Source organism: Camponotus vicinus, unplaced genomic scaffold, assembly GCF_025532165.1.
Source record: "Camponotus vicinus isolate PSW18456_S1 unplaced genomic scaffold, iyCamVici1.0 SCAF_10, whole genome shotgun sequence".
NCBI lineage: Eukaryota > Metazoa > Arthropoda > Insecta > Hymenoptera > Formicidae > Camponotus > Camponotus vicinus.
Genome location: NW_028141946.1, coordinates 2,171,922 through 2,191,571, shown reverse-complemented (window position 1 = coordinate 2,191,571; position 19,650 = coordinate 2,171,922). Strand labels below are relative to the sequence as shown.

General features: G+C 31.8%; 4 protein-coding genes across 8 annotated transcripts; 1 reads left to right on the top strand and 3 right to left on the bottom strand.

Moving 5' to 3' along the window:
* Window positions 1–269: 269 nt before the first annotated feature.
* On the bottom strand, window positions 270–4,028 carry Pof (RNA binding domain-containing protein painting of fourth). 5 transcript variants are annotated; one of them, XM_083079518.1, is made up of 6 exons: window positions 3,796–4,028; window positions 2,347–3,057; window positions 1,782–2,284; window positions 1,184–1,667; window positions 718–1,068; window positions 270–603 (listed from the first exon to the last, which is right to left on the bottom strand). In XM_083079518.1, exons 1-6 carry the CDS (start codon window positions 3,808–3,810, stop codon window positions 535–537), a joined length of 2,133 nt encoding a protein of 710 aa, XP_082935644.1. In that variant the 5' UTR covers window positions 3,811–4,028; the 3' UTR covers window positions 270–534. The 5 variants fall into 5 exon arrangements, with proteins under 5 accessions (XP_082935644.1, XP_082935640.1, XP_082935641.1 ...); XM_083079514.1 differs by lacking the exon at window positions 3,796–4,028 and adding an exon at window positions 3,288–3,552; XM_083079515.1 differs by lacking the exon at window positions 3,796–4,028 and adding an exon at window positions 3,288–3,552 and having other exon boundaries at window positions 1,782–2,281.
* Window positions 4,029–4,580: 552 nt separating this feature from the next.
* On the bottom strand, window positions 4,581–6,689 carry Yif1 (Yip1d-interacting factor 1). The gene is made up of 4 exons (XM_083079563.1): window positions 6,473–6,689; window positions 6,034–6,122; window positions 5,537–5,878; window positions 4,581–5,369 (listed from the first exon to the last, which is right to left on the bottom strand). Exons 1-4 carry the CDS (start codon window positions 6,501–6,503, stop codon window positions 4,839–4,841), a joined length of 993 nt encoding a protein of 330 aa, XP_082935689.1. The 5' UTR covers window positions 6,504–6,689; the 3' UTR covers window positions 4,581–4,838.
* A 292-nt stretch (window positions 6,690–6,981) lies between these two features.
* On the top strand, window positions 6,982–8,129 carry LOC145960257 (large ribosomal subunit protein eL20-like). Its single transcript, XM_083079584.1, has 3 exons — window positions 6,982–7,120; window positions 7,383–7,562; window positions 7,714–8,129. Exons 1-3 carry the CDS (start codon window positions 7,103–7,105, stop codon window positions 8,047–8,049), a joined length of 534 nt encoding a protein of 177 aa, XP_082935710.1. The 5' UTR covers window positions 6,982–7,102; the 3' UTR covers window positions 8,050–8,129.
* Window positions 8,130–8,871: 742 nt separating this feature from the next.
* On the bottom strand, window positions 8,872–19,512 carry Crh-bp (corticotropin releasing hormone binding protein). The gene is made up of 7 exons (XM_083079562.1): window positions 19,234–19,512; window positions 15,384–15,474; window positions 12,948–13,108; window positions 11,625–11,844; window positions 10,230–10,408; window positions 10,056–10,164; window positions 8,872–9,854 (listed from the first exon to the last, which is right to left on the bottom strand). The coding sequence occupies exons 1-7, from the start codon at window positions 19,333–19,335 to the stop codon at window positions 9,721–9,723; spliced, it is 996 nt and encodes a 331-aa protein (XP_082935688.1). The 5' UTR covers window positions 19,336–19,512; the 3' UTR covers window positions 8,872–9,720.
* Between the last annotated feature and the right edge of the window lie 138 nt (window positions 19,513–19,650).

The window sequence follows — 19,650 nt, the reverse complement described above, 5'->3', positions numbered from 1 at the left end:
TTCAAAATGATACAATATGCTTATTACGATAGAACAAATTTTTCACATTGTGGTTTATATGTATAAATACACAAAGTCATTATTTGTAAAATATTAAATACTATATTTCTGCGATTCGGCAAGCTTTTCAGTTATAATTGACATTGTATATATTGTTGGCAATTACGGATATGTAAAAAAACGCGATTGATGTTTTGCAGCTTTCTTCACTATATAAAATTGGGCTATTGAATAAAATGACGCATAGATTGATTATTACACAGTGAGAATACACAAAATAATAATTTTAATAATGCAATAGCTTACATAATTTCGCACTTAAGCTTGGGATATATTCATTGAAATTCATCAGAAAAAAAGGATAATTACAAAATGCTTAAACACGACTCTGCAATAATCGCTTACACTACCGTATTTAAATACATGCAGTCTTATTTGTTTATATTACGTAACTACTGATATTTACATATTACTTATGAAATTAATCTTCATAAAAATCGGATCAGCATGATACATGAGCATTAAAATGATACATTATTCAATGCCCCAAAAACCGATATCGCCTGTCGTATTCTCCAATTTGCTGAACATTTGATCAAGATGCTAAAATAAGAGAGCATATATCAAATTTTTGGATTCTGAGCAAAGAATTACATTGATCAGCTAATATATTGATGTGTCTAATTAAGAGAAATAGTTGATCATCCTTGTACTTACATCGCTTTGTTCATCTTCATTATCTAATGTTTCCAATGGCTTATCGCCAAACATATTTTCATTATCATTGATATTCTCGTCTTCTTCGCAATTTTCCTCATTATCATCCTCATCATCGTCAGTGTCATCTGGTTCCTCATCATCATCGTCGTCGTCGTCATCATCATCATCGTCATCGTCATCATCGTCCTCGTCCGATTGCATATTAGATAACATGTCCATTTCTTCATAATCTTGAGGTTCTTCTTTAATCTTTCTAAACATCATTGTTTCTTCGGCTTCTTCTGTCTCGGTTGGACTGCTCGGTGGTGGAGTTTCTGATGCTGAAGGTATCTGAGGAGGTTGCGACGTCTATAGAAAGGAAACATAATTAAATCATATTTTTATAAAAAAAAATTTACAATTACAGTTTCATATACAATTGCAATATATCACAATTTAATAACGTTAATTTTATATTTATTACCCAGGGTTGTTGTTGCTGTTCTTGTGCTGTTTTAGCCGACGTAATCAAAGTCGGTAACATGGGGGAATGAGAGTTTACATTTTGTTCCTGAGTTTGCAAATTTGGCTTATTTTGTGCCTTATTAGAATTATCTTGCAGTCGCGTTTCAACGCTATTTGCATCTTGATTCGTCGATGATTTATCCGCGTGATTAATCTTATCATCTTTCTTCATTTGATTGGTGTTATTTCCTTCTTCCTTCAGCTTCTTAACATTAGGTTTAAATTCAACATGATTCGCATTCTGTTCCTTTTTCACTTGCGCAGCATTATTTGATTCCTCTTTAACTTTTTTAACGTTAGACTTAGGTTCTCCAGGAAGACAAGCATTACCTCGCTGCCGTCTAAATCTAACAATAATACTTCTCGTGTCCCACATTAAATCGTGTGCCTGTTTATAAGCTGATATCGCTTCATCTACGCTATTGTATCTTATAAAAGCATATCTGTAACAAGAGTATGCAAAAGTATTGTAAGCATGAAATTGTAAAATATAATAATCCTGTTACATCAACTATATATAAATAATGCATATATTTATATATAATCATAAAACTAACCGGGTGTTCCTCATTTTTTGAGCGTATCCTACATCTACTCGTGCTGTTGGAAATTTATTTTTCACCTCGTTTACATTAACAGATTCGGGCAAATTTCCTATGTATAAAGTATAAGGATCTATCTCTTCGGGCATCGGATTATCCTCGTCTCTTAACGATTTTCTCTCAACTTTCAGATTTCCTATACCAAATTGAATTTTTTCCAAATCTTTTATAGCTTCGTCGATATTCACATTCTCTGCCATCTGGATAAAGCAGTATCTCGGCCCGCTTGGACTTTGAAAATGTATGTTTTGTATACCAGGATGAAATAATCTAACAATATCTTTATTTAGATCTGGATCGGGAAACTTAATTATTAAGCTTTGCGCATTAATCTTATTCTTTTTGTTATATTCGTTTTCAGTCTTCAAGGCTCTCTCCGCGTCCTCTCTATTCCAGGGTCTACTGGGATAACTTTGGGACATTGGTTTCCTTGATTTATTCTTCTTTACAACTTCCTTCTGAAAAATTTCATCATATTATTTATCTTTAAAAATTTACGCAGTATTCGAAGCATAATCACCAGTACAATTTTCACATCTCGATCCTCTGTTTCTTCGCTATGCCTGCTAGGCACAATTCCTGATGGAATGGGAGGTATGGGATGATTAGGTAGAGGTACAGTCATGTGATTTATTATAGCGTCATTTGTTGTCGCGGTATAATTATTTCTCTGCCATTCTAAACCGAGACTACCTGTCAGTGCTGTCGCGCCAAAGTAAGCAGCCTGATCGAATTGACCCTGCGACTGTCCAAATCGCGCCAACCTTCTATTTTTACGATGAAAGTTATTCCTCTGAACATACATATTGCTCCTATTGTGATTAAATCGTTCGCGACGTGCATAGTTACCCCTTAAAGGCATTTCTCTTTGAAAAGTATTAGTAATTTCACGCGGAGTTGGTGGTGGTAAAGGGGACGTTTGCGGTGTTATCCATTGCCATGGAGCGTGCGGATGTGCCCATGCCTGAATAGGAGTGACTTGGGAAGGCACTGGTCCAAATACATGAGGCGGAGGTGGAACTCCGCTGGGTGGCGGTGGCATAGGTGGCAAAGGTGGTTGTCCCGGTAAAGGTTGAGCAACAGTGGAAGGGGAGGATGACGATGAAGAATAGTTAGCATACGAGGAAGCATCGTATCCAAAATTTATAGACTCTTGCTTGACAAAGGTTGAAGGCTTGATAACTGCTTGCTTGACGAAGGTTTGTTTGGCTTCATTGTCCTTTTCCAATATCTGAAAGATCAGAAAGTTATGAATTAAAACAAAAGGAGAGATTTGCGAGATTTACGAATACATATACAATCGGGGAGTATCTCGTTAAAACACTGATTGTTTCATCGTACGAATGATATCGGAGCGAGTAAATAAACGATGTCAAAATTGACAAGCTAACCTAAATGAATATCGTTGCAAAAATAAAAAAAAAACCCAAGGTATCAGACGACGAAGAGGATAGACATTACCGCGCGCTTCAAGAGGTGATGTTTCATATCGCATGTATGAAACTCCACTCCATTCGCCCTTATAAGGTGACAGGGTTTCCCGAGTTACAATGTAAACACAATATTGTAACGCGAGCATGAGTACATGCAACGAATGTATACACGGGAAGGAGAGAGATAGCCCAGGGATGCCAACCTCCGCGAGATGATTTTTGCAAGAAATAAATAAACAAGAACGACCCTGACCCGACCCTGACGTGAAATTATGGTTAATTCGTCATTATACACATCGCGTCCCCCCACATGTCATCCTTTCTCATTCTCTCTCTCTCTCCCCTCCCCCCCGTAACGAATCTCCCCCATGTTCCATCATTTTTTTCCCCTCAAGCTGCATATCGATCTGCAACCTGCAACATGTCGCGTAGATACGCTACGATTGACATTACACACGCGGTATCGACGCAGATATAATAGTGCGTGCGATGACAGACGACGACGTACATTCGGTCGACGCGCACAAGATACGTACTCTCTTCATTATCATGTTTTCACATTGCGAATCTTGGGCAATCCCGTTGCGTTGGCTGACCACGCGCGTTACGATGTTCGCGACTTCGCGAGGAATACCTTGCAACCTACGCCGTCGCCGTCGTGCGAGTCTTGCGCGCGCGATCGATCGTCGGATTCAAATTCCCACTTCGATCACGATACACTTGCGCTCGCGTTTTCACGTGCACGACCGCCATTGCCAATCAATAGCTCGAGTCTCCATCGCGCGACTCTCGCGAATGCGCACGTGACGATGACGAAAAGCGTGGAGTTTGATTGCTCCCCGCTTACGTGCATCTGTAGAAACATGTGTATACACTCATTAATCGCCGCACTAATTACCGCGATTCACAACTGTAATTTGACATTTCAATAAATGTTTTTCACGTGCAAAAGATTCAAAAACGAAATGTACGCAAAATTAAATTATTTGACAAAAACATGATTCTGAATATTTTAATCTAAATAAGGCTCGTTCGCATTGCAAAAGATGAGCAAGTGAGACAGCTGTCCATTTTCTTTCAAATCTGCTCGAAAGGACAATGCAAATCGAGATTGAATAGAATATGAGAAAGAGAGAGAGATTTGATGAAACTCTGTCTCTATAAAAATCAAAATACAATCTAAATCTAAGGAAAAAATTTATTTTCCAGGCACTTTCATCAATCTCCAAATATACCATACACGTACGAAATAAAGTATTCGAGATTTGCTCTTATCTAAATATATTTGTGTATCATGACTGTTAAAAAATTACAACTATAATTAATTCTAATTACATAATACGATTTATTTATTAATTTTACGCGAGTTTAATATCATACATATCAAACCTATAGACATCTCCCAGAGCTCATTTTTTCCCAGAATCTTTTAATGATGCGCATGATGATGTACTATATTTGTATCGAATTTTATTACAAAAAATGTACAGATGATGTTAGTAACCAAATAATAAATATACACATTTTCTTCTTCCCTTCATTGCGTCTTATAAATTTCTTGCCCATGTATTCTTGCCATTTAAATTAAATGATACGATAGCCACCACATCAAAATAGGTTGTATACCAGCTAAGAATAATATAAAGTAAAGTCGTCTCTTATTTCCAGAAGCCGTATACGAACTATGGCCTTGCGGAATGACTCTTAACTTTAACGATCGCATCAGAAAAATAGCTAGAGAAATGCTAAAATATAGTAGCATCGCAAAATAGCCTAGCTTTCCAAATAGCAACGACATCAATAAGGCTGCATTAATACCAACATATTTGTAACCACAATACGCCAACAAGTCTAACGTTGCTAGACTAGTTTGAACATTCATTACGTACAGACTTACAGTATGAAAGAGCAATTCAATCACACCCCATGCTAGAGCGCTGCTAGCCAGAATACCTAACTGCTCGTGAGTGAAACGTTCGTGCATACCTAAAACTAATCCTGCTGTAGCAACATATGTAAAAAACGCCATTGTAGGAATATACATGTCTGGCGCGTTTTTCTCATATCGTGGTTGCAATGGTACGTCTTGTTCATATTTTACAGACCAGTCCTATAAAAACAAATTATACAATTTCATTAATACAGTTGGCATTTGACGCTTTGTTTTTGTAATATGTAACTTTCATGAAGATATATTTTTATATAAAATAAAGATAATAAAACTATTAAAATATTTGTCAATTATAGTATACTTCACGAGTATTTTAGAAAACTTACGTTATGTGTAAATGGAAAGATCAATAACAGTAACTTTGTGAAGACATAATCTGTGTTTACAGCAAAATAATATTTCAATGCTGTAACTGGCACATATTTTTCAAATTGCTGTTTCCCAGTACCAACTAATGTGTTTCCATATTGTACAGCCATGTTTGTAACCATTGGTTGAGCCAACAATTGCGTCGCAAATTGTGAGCTCACAAACTCTTCACCTTGAGTGTTGTCGAGTGGATAATTTGACATTTGTGGATTAAATCCATATGGTGCTGGTGGTGGTGGTGACGTTTGTCCAGGAACATTAAAACCATATTCTGGCATTGCACCATTATTCACAGGCACCTAAAATTAAAATTCCAACAAAGAGTTGGAGTTTTTACATATATTTCATATATAATATATAATAATAAATAAATTTTACATATAATATAATATAGTATATATATGTGTATGTAATATGTGAAATGAATAAGATATATATATTCTATAAAATTTACCTGTTGGTTATACATATATGGGCTCTGCGGCATTGGGGGAGTTGGTGCAGATAAACCAGCTGATGGATCTAACAATCTCTTCGGTTTTCCTGTCAAATCACAATTAATATTTATATAAAACAAATATAAAGATAAAGATAATAAAATGAGCAATTTTTATATTTATTATTTAAATAACAGTAATAGATATTACAATAAGACATAATTCTATTGTTGATATTTGTGAAAAAGCATGTAATTTATATAATCAAGTTTTCTTGTTATATTCGCATAATGATAAAAATAACGTTACGCAGTAACGAGAAATATATAGTATAATAAAAGTGAGGAGTATCAATTTTACAAATATCTTGTACTAAAGATAACATAAATATCTTGCGCTAAAAACAGAAATAGACTTAATTTAAGTTTACATCTGTCACTCGTAGGTTACACTCACCTCGGCGTGCGTTCGAGTGATTATAATTCATGCTTCAACAGTGTTTATGTTCCAGTTCGTTCAGCAAAATAAGATACAAACTTATTCGCACCTTCTCAATCCTTTCATCAGAATGAAATTAAGAATAATTTATACTACAACACGTCGTCATGTTCCGCTCTTTGTAGCAGTCTGATCGCCATTGGATATTGAATCTTCTATTCGTAGACTGACGTTACATCTGTCATATGATTAGTTTGACGTCCATTGGCTATCGAATAGAGAATTTCTAGGAAATTCGAAAGTTTCTTGAAATCTGATAATCTGTCACATGGCAAATGAAATATTACCCTCGTGGAGAATTTATATTTTCGATTTAATATGAAATCTGATATCCTATCATAGAGCTTGTAATAATGGAGGTATCTTGTTTATATGCCATAGATAAGTCTGTTCCAAAATTACAACAAAAAGTTGCTATTCCCTAGAACTCTTTGCTTCTTTCGTCTTGATTGGTTAATGGAACTACGTTCGCTGCACATGCGCGAAAAATTCGACTCGCTTCAGAACGCAACGCAACAGCTGAGTTGTTGACAGCTGTTGAGCAATCGCCCTTTCCGGTCGTGATATACATATATATAACAGGACGATATGAAAGCCAAGGGTGAGGTGAGTTGATTTTGGCAAATTTTATATAAGGAACAAGCGAAATCAACACCATAAATTATTTTCTCTTTTCTAAAGCGTCGAATATTTCCTTAATATTTACGTAAAAATGCAAATTGCAAGTTTAAATCTGAATATTTGATTGCCATAACCTACAAATAAACATACCGATAAATGCTCACACATGCTCTTATAAATATATTAATAAATAAATAAATATCATTAATATACAAACTAGGAATTTTGTTTTTAATTATTCATTTAGTTGAAGGAATTTGAAGTAATAGGGCGCAAGCTCCCTACTGAAAAGGAGAAAACTACTCCTCTTTACAAAATGAGGATATTCGCGCCTGATGTTATAGTAGCCAAGTCCAGATTTTGGTATTTCCTGCGTCAATTGAAAAAATTCAAAAAATCGACAGGAGAAATAGTATCTCTCAAGCAGGTATTTATCTTGATATACATCATAAATATATTGCGTTCGTCTCATTGCTAAGAAAGAATATAATATGAAAATATATGGCTAATTTTAATTTCTTTAATTCTTATATGCAATAAATAATGAAAATTAAATCAAAAAATTTCAATTATTTCAGATTCCAGAAAAGACACCTATAAAGATAAAAAACTTTGGAATTTGGCTAAGATATGATTCCCGATCTGGTACACATAATATGTACAGAGAATATAGGGATCTTTCTGTCAGTGGGGCTGTAACACAGTGTTACAGAGATATGGGCGCCCGTCATCGCGCGCGAGCTCACTCCATACAAATAATCAAGGTGGAAATTGTGAAAGCTGCAAATTGTCGCAGACCTCAAGTAAAACAATTTCATGATTCTAAAATCAAATTTCCATTGCCCAAGCGTATTCATCACAGAAATCGTATGCCACTATTCAGTGTACGAAAACCGCGCACCTATTTCCTGTGAATACTATGACCAGTGTTTTGTATTATGACACTAAATATATATTATTCTGTGGGAAATAAAAACAATATAATTGTTTATAATTTTAGTTTGTTTTCCTATCTTATTTCATATATGCATTCCAGAATAATATAGCAAAAAATTAAGTATAATATTAAGAGAATTTTAAAATAGCTTTCATTTAAAACTTAAGAATTATCCTCTCTTCCTTTTACCAATAAACATTTAAAGTACATGCTACTCCGAAAACGCTCTGACGTCAACTTAAAATAACGATAACGATATTGTCGTACATCGATGTAGTCGATAATCGCGTCGATAAATGATGTAAATCAACGATATTGATATTTACATTATAAAATCAAATATAACATATTTATATATTTTTTATTTAAATATATAAATTATGATTTAAATAAAATATACGTATCATTCTCTCTCTCTCTCTCTATTTTATTCAGATTTGAATTATTCAAATTTTGGTAAGATTGATAAATTTTATCAATTAACACAAATTTATTTCTTCAATAGAAAAAGCTGCTAACATAAATTTTTGTTTAACTAAGAACAATAATATCTATTAAATGATATACACATTCATTTTTGCTTATTTATTATAACTTAAATTATTTATTATAACTTAGATACGAGAACATATACATATTAAGCTATTTATCGTTTCACATTCGCGTGTTTTATTCAACACAAATATTTATTCTAGCTATAATTCAGTATAGTTTTTTTTTAATATTATAATATTAAAATAATATATATAATGTATATTATAAAATAATGAATACAATGTTCATTTTCACAAATATATTTGATATTTAATATCATGAATCTACTGTAGCACCAAAGCTATGTGTGAAAATTATACGTGTATAGTATTTAATACGATATTATTACTTAAAAGGAAGTCTGATATTTAATTAGAGAAAGAGAAGAAGATTGCTATAGTAAAGTAAAGTAAAATCAATAGAAAGAGAAAAGAAAGATAGCGATACGATAAATATTATACTGGAAACTGAGTATTTTTTTCGATGATACAATAATCAATAAATTATTTCGATTATTTTCGATAAAAATAATAATCATTGAGCAATATTTAAAAAGTCATTACTACTTATTTAGATATAACATATAATGTCTCATAAAGATTGTATTAATTTGATCGTCAAAAATTATTCCAATATTATGCTAATCGCAATTAATAACACCATTATGAAGATGTTTCAAATAAATGTTTACACACACTCCACACTTACTATATATTATCTTTCACTTTTCTATTAAAAGCGTCGAATCGAAAAGTATCCGAAATTAATCTCATAAATCTTTTTACTTTTACAGCTATATAGAAGTTGTATAGAAGTAAAAGCTCGTCCATGAAGTAGATGAAATATTAGAATATGTTCGATAGGAGGATACGAAAAAGAATAATTAGAATAATCAGTCTTAGATAGAACTCGTCTCTTCTCATTCGTGCGTATGCGACACCCATTTAACATGCAACACAAATATACGATCTGTATAAGCTAAAGTACGGCGATGGGATACATTCTATGCAACGATCCCTCCCGTTGTTAGTGTTGTGCCCGCTCGTTCAAAGATAAACGTCAAGAATAGATACATAGCAAATGCGAACGAGATGAAACTGTACGAAGCAATCGTTTAAAGACCAGAAGCGACCTCCAGCATGTCGTTGTCTATAATTGATTTTATTGCCACCGTCACCGAATTATCGCAGTAACCGCTCGATATTAGTCGTACGACTGTCACATCATACGGCACAGACTCTTTTATATCTGAAATAGAAGAAAAAAATTATAAAAATGCCTATAAAATAATATCTAATAAACATATACATATTCTTAATGTTCGATAAATATTAACAAATCGCAAAAATGACAATATGAATGTATGATATATTTAGGAATCTTGATATCGATTTTATTCTGGGATCTTGATTTTCAATCAAGACTTCACGAGTGTAAAATATTCCTTACCCGGTTTGGAGTCGATGCCGCAGATGGAATCGATTACGTCGAGCTTTGTTGTATCCAAGTCACGACTGCCTCCGATTTGTACTTGATCCTGCGGACTCTTCGTATCGCACTAAAAATGAATACAAATTAGTATCACAATATAATATGTATATATTGAGAAAAAAAGACTACTACTTTATGTAGAGTGCCGGTCTCCGTCATGCGAGAGACGCCGTGCAAGCTGGTGCCACCGACCCCGAGCGCGATCACCTGCACGGCACCGGGATATATCGCTATGAGGGTGCAATTGATCCGTCTGCCGTAATTGCGGAGCGTGAATGGATCCGTGGTGCTCACCGATAGGACGTTGCAGGCTGGAGAAAAAAAAAGTACGAGACATAAAAGGATGAAATTTGGCTCGCTTTAGTGTTGGAATCAGCTTGGATTTGTTTCATTTATCGGACCGACAAGGGTGACATTCTCATCTCTGTCAACGTATTAGTCGGGCCACTCATTTATCTCTCTACCCGAATGTTTGCTCTCGGGGGAAGAAATTGGATCATGGCAAAATTGAGCTTACTGAATCGATATTTTTCTCTGTGTGTACCGTTTCTCTATTTACTTGGGGGGAGAAATGGTAAAGAGGCAGACACCCTATTTTACTTCCTACTATCTCTATATTTTTCTGTCCTGATGTAATTTATAGCTCTTTCTTTCTCTGATTTATTGTATTATCATAGATTAAGTGATCTTACAGATCCTGATCTAGATCTGATTCTAGCCACATCGAGTTGTTATTCGATTAAAACGGTGTGAAGCCTGAATAATCAAATTATAGGGCTAAAACGCTGATGCCGCCACGAATTTGCAATGTTAATGTATTATGGGCACTTCGCATTGCTATTCAGAACAGGTAGCATCGATTTTCCGACGTTCATTACTTCGACTTGAAATGTTGCGTTCGAATATTTCATTAATCGTCAATAATTATTTAGAAATAAATCATAATAGTCAAAATATAATGAAATAGTAATAATTAAAAGAAAATATAATAATATACAAGTAATATGCAAATTTGTTAATTTTCTTATTTTTAGCTAAATTCTATAGATAAAATACTGTTTTACATTATTTCTATAACTTTTTTTATGTATACCTTTTTTTTTAATTACTATGAAGGTATAATTAATTCGAATAAAATGCAAATGTAAGAGAAAATAATTTCAGAACTGTAGAGTCTTATTGTTTGATTTTGGAAAATATTCATATTCCTTTTATATGTTTTCGTACTCTTCTTAAAAATGTAAAATTATATCCTCACGCGAACGAGATGTATATTTTTCTGGATTGCGAAATTACATGTTCTTCGAAATTCAGGCTAATAATAATTAACATAATTAAACCATAATACTTCATAATTAAATCATAATAAGTCATAATTAAACCATTATCGTATAAATAGTATAAATAATATAATAGTATAGTAATATAATAAATAATATAATAGTATAATTAGTATAAATAGTATAAATAATATAATAGTAATATAATAGTATAATAATATAGTATAAATTAAACCATTAGACTCACGTCTTGGATTTTTTGGATATCTCGCGGATACGACGAAACCTTTCCCACGCAGAGGTATTCTATATTGGAGGAGCGCAGCGTTCTGTGAGCTCGTAAAGATCTTCTTACTTCGATACCACCTGCTCTTACCGCAAAACTCTGTCACTCTTTCTTTTATCGGTAACGAATGGTCGCCCTCGCTTGGAAATAATTCGCCGTTTAATTCCCAGCCGTCAACTACCTGCCAAATGATTGATTAAAAGTTTAATCGTTTCATAAAATTTGCAAAAATGTAAAATTGTTGTCGCTTGATTGTTCAAGTAGGGATGCATTATTTTAAACCAAATGTGTTTTACGTGTGTATTACGATATCTATAAGTATGTAAAGTTATTTTTCACATATTTATGATTATACAAATTTATAAAAAAAGTGTTATAGAAGAGAAAGAGAGACATAAATAGATTATATAAAATTTATAAATAATTTAAAAGTTACAAAATGTAACGAAAATCAATAATCGAAGTATACAGTTGCGATCATGCAGAGAAATTACATCTTGCAGAGCAAAATTCACTTCTCGTGCTGTTAGACACTTGTTCTCTGCAACATTGACTTCTGGGCGACACGTGACGCACCGCGTCCGTCGTGGAAATTACACAAGTTTGCCCTACAGGAGTTTTCCATTAATAGCAACAAGGGGGAACAAGCGTGAATCGGGGAGGGAAAACTTCGCGATTCGATTTTTGCGTAAAATTGGCACATGCGCTGCGACAATTCGTTTACGGCGTCGTTGATTCCATGCAGATAGCTTTCAAGGGTTTTGCTTATTGTCACTATGAACAGGAGAAAACCAATAACACCGTGCACAAAAGTTCCTCTTCTCGACATATATTCTTTTCCACCTCAACTTTTTCTCCAAGAAAATTCAAGACATTTTTGTTCGTGACATTTGTAAGAATTTTATAGCTTTTTTTATTTCATATATCTCAACTAGTGAGAGAAATATATAGAGAGAAAAATATTAGATTAAATATATCATGTTTTACTTTTTTATTATCATTTTATAAATTTCTTTTCTTACATATAAAAATTTATCTAAATTAATAAACTTTGACATACTATTAAATGTATTGGCTTTGAAATAATCTTGAAATAGATAATTTATTTTCAAGTGATCTCATATCTATTATAAAAAAACAATAGTTTTCTGTTTTAATGATTCTTTCCGATGCTTTAAAAATGGATTTTGATTTACTATATCATCCCTGTATCTCTTTGATTGCAAATAAGATAATCGCAGGCCTGAAAATTGACGTTTAATAATAGCTGATGATATTACATACCGCCAAAAGCCCATGATGATCGCAGGGAACGTCGAAGCTTTCGAAATGAATCTCTATTGTGCGATCTGGATCGGTTAAAAAGTATATTCCACAAACGTCCTCACTGTCGGACGGCGATATATAGGAAAACGGCCCATTTTCCGAGGTAACAAACATGCAGTCTGTAATAGAACACCAATAATTATTTTAATCATTACTCATACTAAATACAAATATTTTTCAATGCACTTGTCCATGCATATACTATGAACTGTATTACAATACAAAATTGTTTTCCTACAAATTTGAAAATTTGCACATTATACAGGAAAACTCACGTATTATGATTGTAGGATTATAAAATAATTATATTTATTCTCGTTTTTTATATTCTATATTGTACTATATATATTATTATTCATAAAATAATGTAAATTAAGGGACGCGAAAGAATATGTTTTATAAATTATCGCACAATAATGTGCAACTTATAAATTAAAATAGAGATCTTTTCTCAATAACATTTTCAAAATTATATTTTATAGCTAAAAATTTTTATATCCTTAATAACAATTTTATTAAATGAGAGAGACACTTTAATATTTTAAGATTTACGGATAAAGATAATAAATGTTTATGGATTAAATGATATAACGAAAGAACTTCAAAGGAAACATAGAAGATACACGTATATATAATGGTTTGATAAAACTTCATAAAAGATCATCAAAAGATTATTATGTACCTAAATACTAAACACAGTTATTAAATTGAAAAACAGTTATTAAACTTGGAAAATAAAATTTAATTTAAATTCTCGTTTACATTAAATAATTTTAATTTTTGTTATTATTTTTGCAATCATATTGCGATCTTAATTGCAGATTTCGATGCAATTCGGAATGATCGCATCTGATTATCGGGTAATACATAATGTATGGAAAAATATACTAGCCAAGTCACTGTTGCGGAAACTGCGCCGTCCATCCATTAACGCGGTCCACAATTTGTGCAGTAACACAGTTACCGTATCAAATGACTCAATAGCAAAGCTTACAAGCGTGTGATACGCTTCCGTTGCAATCAAAATACTTGGTTTACATATAAAACTATTTTTACACGTCTTACAACGGATTAACATAATTCTAAGTAGGTCATTATAAATGAGAATCGTAAAAAATTTATATAAAATATCTCGAATCACAATTGAGAAATATTAGTTTAAGAACACGGATTAATTACACAGATTACGATTATATCGAAATTTCTAATGGAGAGTTAGAGTTTAATTAAATAATAATAAAATACAAATTTTTATTATATAAAAAAGATTTTAAATTGTAATAATATATAAAACCTATTTTTAATTTTACGATAGAGATTTATAATAAAAAATTTATAATATATGTAATTTGATATATGATGTGTAATTTCTCTCTTTCTATCTCTGTTCAAAATGGAGCAAATTATTCAGATTAACTAATTATGTTAATTCCAGGTTTAATAATTTTATGAACAATAAGTATAAATTAACATATATAAGTAAAGTGCGTGTACGGCATCAATTTATATTATGTAAATATAGCATGATTAATTGAAAGACTGCTATATCAATAATTAATCATGGTTGACATTTCGTCGAAATTCTCCGTAATTGTAATTTTTTTAAAAATATACAAATGAAGTATAAGCTCTAATCAATAAAATAATGAAAAATTTCGATTACATTTAAATTCTTTAATTTAACATTGTCATATAAATTGCAGAAAATCCTGCTTATTATTCGATGATTATTTTTTTATTAAGTCTGGAATAATTTGAAATATTTTTTTACAACATATTTTGCGAGCTTTCAACCGTTTCACTTGCAATCGTGAATCATGGAAAATAATGAAAAACGGAGGGAAAAAATACAGTTATTCTTTTACGCTTATAAATTGCGATATGTATCGCAATTTATAAACTATTATAGCTATTATGGCTAATTTGTAAGCTATTATCAAATGAAGAAACGCAGTTTTATGTAAGCTCTCGTAATGTATACCGAGCAAATCTTTCCGAGTCCGGATTATCCCGTTCGCGAACGCATTATCATTGATTTCAATTATACGAGCAAACGCTATAGCGTTTATCGAACATTGATGAAGCGATACAATGAAACAAACATATTGATTGCATATTTGTTTAAACGTACAAACAAACGTTTATACTGTAAAAATTAATGTGCGGTATAACTGTAAGATCACATAAAGACTATTTATTATTAAATTCTAAATTTATTTTAAATAATTATTCTGAAATTTTTCTGAAATTTTATTTCTTCTAAATCCTTCCAGTCTATTGCCTTAACAAAATATAATAAAGTACAATTGAAATAAAGTATAATTGAACGAATTATTTAAAATATTAACCGTATTTTAAACAATAAATTAATTACAATCACAATTATTCGCTTACCTGTAATCGGTTGATAACGTTCGCGAGATATTTCAAATGAAGTCTTCGCTCCCGCTTCATAAGCCAAAATATTGGCAGCTTCATTGATTAACTAAAAAAATATAATTATACGAATATACGATGTTAGATTACAATATATAATTGAGTTATAAATTTAATAATACTTCTGTCTAATAGTAAATTCTATGTATAATGTCAAGCAGTGCCGAAAAGGCTAAGGGTGGAGCTTTTGTTGTTTCGGCGAACAATGAATTATTCCATTGTGCAAATGCTTACATTGGAAATTTCAGTGCACGTAGAATTTCTGATTTATTACGTGACATGTACGCAAGAGAAGTGAAGCAACAGGCAAAACGAACTTTGACGTATATATTTATAATATGCTTTTATGTTATACGCTTTGAAAGAGAAAATGAAAGATGACACGGACAGAATGTCACTAAAATTATGAATAGTCGCAGAAAGAAATGAAACAAGACGTTCGAGCAATAATACGACAACATTAATTTAACGATCGTGCGATTCTCGATTTAGAAAATATCTCTTTTAAAATATATATATACTTTAAAAGAGATATTTTCTAAATCGAGAAAATCGTGCGATTCTCGATTTAGAAAATATCTCTTTTAAAGTAGATATATATTTTAAAAGAGATATTTTTTAAATCGAGAATCGCACGATCATTAAATTAATGTTGTATTATTGCTCGAACGTCTTGTTTCATTTCTTTAAAAGAGAGAGTTATGGTATATATATATATATATATATATATATATATATATATATATATATATATATATATATATATATATATATACCATAATTCTCTCTTTTCTCTCTGTATAATAAAGCAATTTCAATTAAATTAAATATATTTTATGATAATTGCTTGTTCACACAAATGGTATGAAAATGAAAGACTTATATTAGGGTAAACTTTACCCTTTGATTTGTTTTCATATACAAGTTTCGCACAATATAACGATTGAAGTTTGCAAAGTCCAATTATACGTGCTTTTCTTTCGCATTTCTTGCTTTTTTCTCGCACGAAGCATTCGAACAAGTTTGTATGCGTTCAACATACCGTGCTATCAAACTATTTTTATCATTTATGAAAAAATATTTTACACTGTATTTTTTGAATAAATATCATTTGCCAGACAACGTTTGTTTAATTATTTTTGTCGCAGTCAAACTTATTCTAGAGATGTGTTATTACTGACAATATAAATATACTAAACTCTCTGACCATGTGTAATGCAATATTTGTTTAAAAGGGCAAATGAATTTCTGTTCTGTTAAACACAAAGCACGTGCAGATGAAATGTTCAAAGCACAAACTAGGAATTATATTTTGTTTTATTTATTTCATTTTTTTCACAAAAAATCTCTCTTGTTTTTATTTAATTGACAACATTATCCCGTTTCTCTCAGTTTCCAAGCATCTAGCATCAAACTACATGATACAGAACTATTTCAGACACGAAAATAAATTAAAGCGCGCTATTTAATTACAATTTGACATTGCATACTTTCTCCAATTTGCTTGACAAATATAATATCAGGGATGGCGAATTATACCGCGCGATTGGCGTCTCCGTAGACACTTTAAATCGGTATCAAATCCTCAAGGAATCTCCGTCGACGAGAGAAACAGTTGCTAATAAAATATCCTGTACAGCGTTTTAAATCCGAGGGTAATCTCGTTGTTGTATCTCCGTTCGTGCTCCATCATTTTGTCGCGCTGGGGCAAAAATCGCGCAAATTGCATTCCCCGCACGAACACGCGCGTGGTCGGACACTGTACGCGCGCGAGGTAATATCCGCGTTATTTCAATTAACATTATTTCTCAACTGTCACGCGGATACGAAACCGCTATACGGAAAACCGTGTTCCTCCGCCTGCTAGATATAAATCTGTCGTGAAAATAATTGGCGAGGGATCGAGTCTGAATGATGACCTCGACAATCGCGTATGAGCGCACTCGTCGATCGTAGTGCGCAAAGTAATTATCGCACATCGCTAATAAGGACATGACAAGATCCACTATAATATAGAGTACTTCAGAATACTTTCTAATTTTTGAAGAGATACGTAGGAAAAACACAAATGTATGAAAAGCACAATTTATAATAATGTCTGGATAAATTTAAATAATTAAATTAAATAATTTTTGAATTTTAATAATTTAATAGAGATTAATATAGATTAAGAAATTCTTTTGTTTCTTTGTACACGGTCTGCCTTTTATAAAAATTATGAAAAAATAAGAGAGAAAGATTTTATCATTTTATTATAAAATATTATAAGAAGTTCAATAAAGATAATTTAATCCTGTTTGTTTATCTCTGTCTACTTTTCTGTAAAAGTAAAGAGATAAAGAAGATAAATCTAGAATTAAAAGCGAGTTAGAGATAAGAAATCAAAACTTGTTAAAAGTTGGCAAATTACATCAGTTGCAGTAGAATTCAAAAGTTCTTAAAGCTTTTACAGTTCTCGAATCTCTTCTGTTTTTGTCATTTATCTTTAAGTTCCGTAAAAGAGTGGTATATAATAACTATTTCTTTACTTTTATTACATTATTATATCACTAAATCTTTTTTACTCCTATTGAAATTTATTCTATATATAATTATATTTTTGTTTTGTATCATTATTGAAATGTAATATACTGTTATATATGTTCTATATTTATTTCTGTATATTTATGTTTCATTGCATAAATATAATATAATATCAGATATATTTCCATAAAACATTTTAATGTTATGAACACATTAAATTGATTAAATTTTAGGGGGGAAATGTAGCAAACAAAACTAATTAAGTAATTAATTATCATAGAGCGAAGAAGGAGGGAAGAGTTCCTCTTATTGGTTGCGAAAGGAAACTACGATAATTCTGTCATATGATGGCCTGCTGTAAAAGCAATTTTATCTTCATTGAGTTTGTTACGTTAAAACGGTTCTTAAATGAATTCTACCTACTTTCAATAGGAAGAAAATTACAAGAATAGCTAAAAGTATGATTGACAGTGCTAAAAAGATAGAGAAACCTATGCCACAACAATGATGTGAGGCTCAATAGTAACTTAAGATTAAAAAATTTTCTTATAAATTTCAAAACTATCGTTTATATATAAAAAAACATATCTCACTCTTTTACGAGGGATTTATATATGATGAATTTAATGTTGAATAAGAAATATTGCAATAAAAATCTTAATAGTTCTCTTTGAAATTTTTCCTACAAAAAAAATCTGTAATTAAATTTATATTCGCGGAAATTATGAAAGAAAAAGAGATATTTCATATATCAAATTAATTTCTTTTTGAATGAATTTTTTAATCGAGATAATTTTTTAAATATGAGTTTAGTATCGTAATATTTTCTATTATAATCATATACTCCTATATATACTTCTTAATGATTACTTGAAGCATAAAGAAGTAGGTATCATTTTTAATGATTTTAAAATAATTCTTCCATCAAGAAATATAATATCACATTTATTTATAATGATAGAGTTTTTAAAACGTAATCGCGTTTATTTTTTTTCCAAAATTTCATCTTCATTAATTGTCTAGAAATTAGCTTGAGAAAGAATGTAACAAAGACTTTTTGAAATATAATGTTAATCAAAATGTGTATGATGAACATATTAAATTTTTTTATCTTTATTCTGAAGAAACTTATTCCTTAAAATTATATAACCATGTATGTGTTTAATATATTATAAAACAGAAGATTTTAAATTCTACACAAAGTGTTCGTCTCTCAAAATACTCTCTCTACTATCTTTTTATGTCTCAATCTAAAAAAATACATACTCGAGCAATACATATTTACCTGTTGCTGTCGGTGATCGTTGTCAATCGCTGCTCTCGCAACATGAAACGCGCCGACGACGCCGAACAAGAGGATCGATGTTGAAATCGACTTGGAGAACATCTCTCTCACCGGTTAGGAAGAAACGGAATCGACGAAAAACTATGCGTAAGTAAAGAACTAAACTTCTCTCTCTCTTTCTTTCTCTCCCTCGCAGCTGAATCGGCCGTTGTCTGTCTTTTCGATCGCTATCGAGAGATCAGAGAGCGCAAAATCGTGGGGTTGGCCCGAGCGCGGCAGGTGTTCTGGTGGCGTCGCGACGCACAACGTCCCTCTTATAGCCGCCTCGTCCACAGCCTCCTCGCTTCGTCCTGCTTCGGCTGCGCAACCCCGAACCTTATCGTTACACAGTATAATAACTTGACACGTTGAATTTGG

Coding starts and splice junctions, on each gene's coding strand:
- Pof (XM_083079514.1), bottom strand. CDS start 3,314: ATGAAACATCACCTCTTGAAGCGCGCG. Junction 3,058..3,287: donor ATCACCTCTTGAAGCGCGCG/GTAATGTCTATC, acceptor CTGATCTTTCAG/ATATTGGAAAAGGACAATGA. Junction 604..717: donor ATGAAGATGAACAAAGCGAT/GTAAGTACAAGG, acceptor CTCTTATTTTAG/CATCTTGATCAAATGTTCAG.
- Yif1 (XM_083079563.1), bottom strand. CDS start 6,503: ATGAATTATAATCACTCGAACGCACGCCGAG. Junction 5,879..6,033: donor CATATATGTATAACCAACAG/GTAAATTTTATA, acceptor TTTTAATTTTAG/GTGCCTGTGAATAATGGTGC. Junction 5,370..5,536: donor TCTTTCCATTTACACATAAC/GTAAGTTTTCTA, acceptor TTGTTTTTATAG/GACTGGTCTGTAAAATATGA.
- LOC145960257 (XM_083079584.1), top strand. Junction 7,563..7,713: donor AAATAGTATCTCTCAAGCAG/GTATTTATCTTG, acceptor CAATTATTTCAG/ATTCCAGAAAAGACACCTAT.
- Crh-bp (XM_083079562.1), bottom strand. CDS start 19,335: ATGTTCTCCAAGTCGATTTCAACATCGATCCTCTTGTTCGGCGTCGTC. Junction 15,475..19,233: donor ACGATCACCGACAGCAACAG/GTAAATATGTAT, acceptor ATATTTTTTTAG/TTAATCAATGAAGCTGCCAA. Junction 13,109..15,383: donor ACGTTATCAACCGATTACAG/GTAAGCGAATAA, acceptor GTTCTATTACAG/ACTGCATGTTTGTTACCTCG.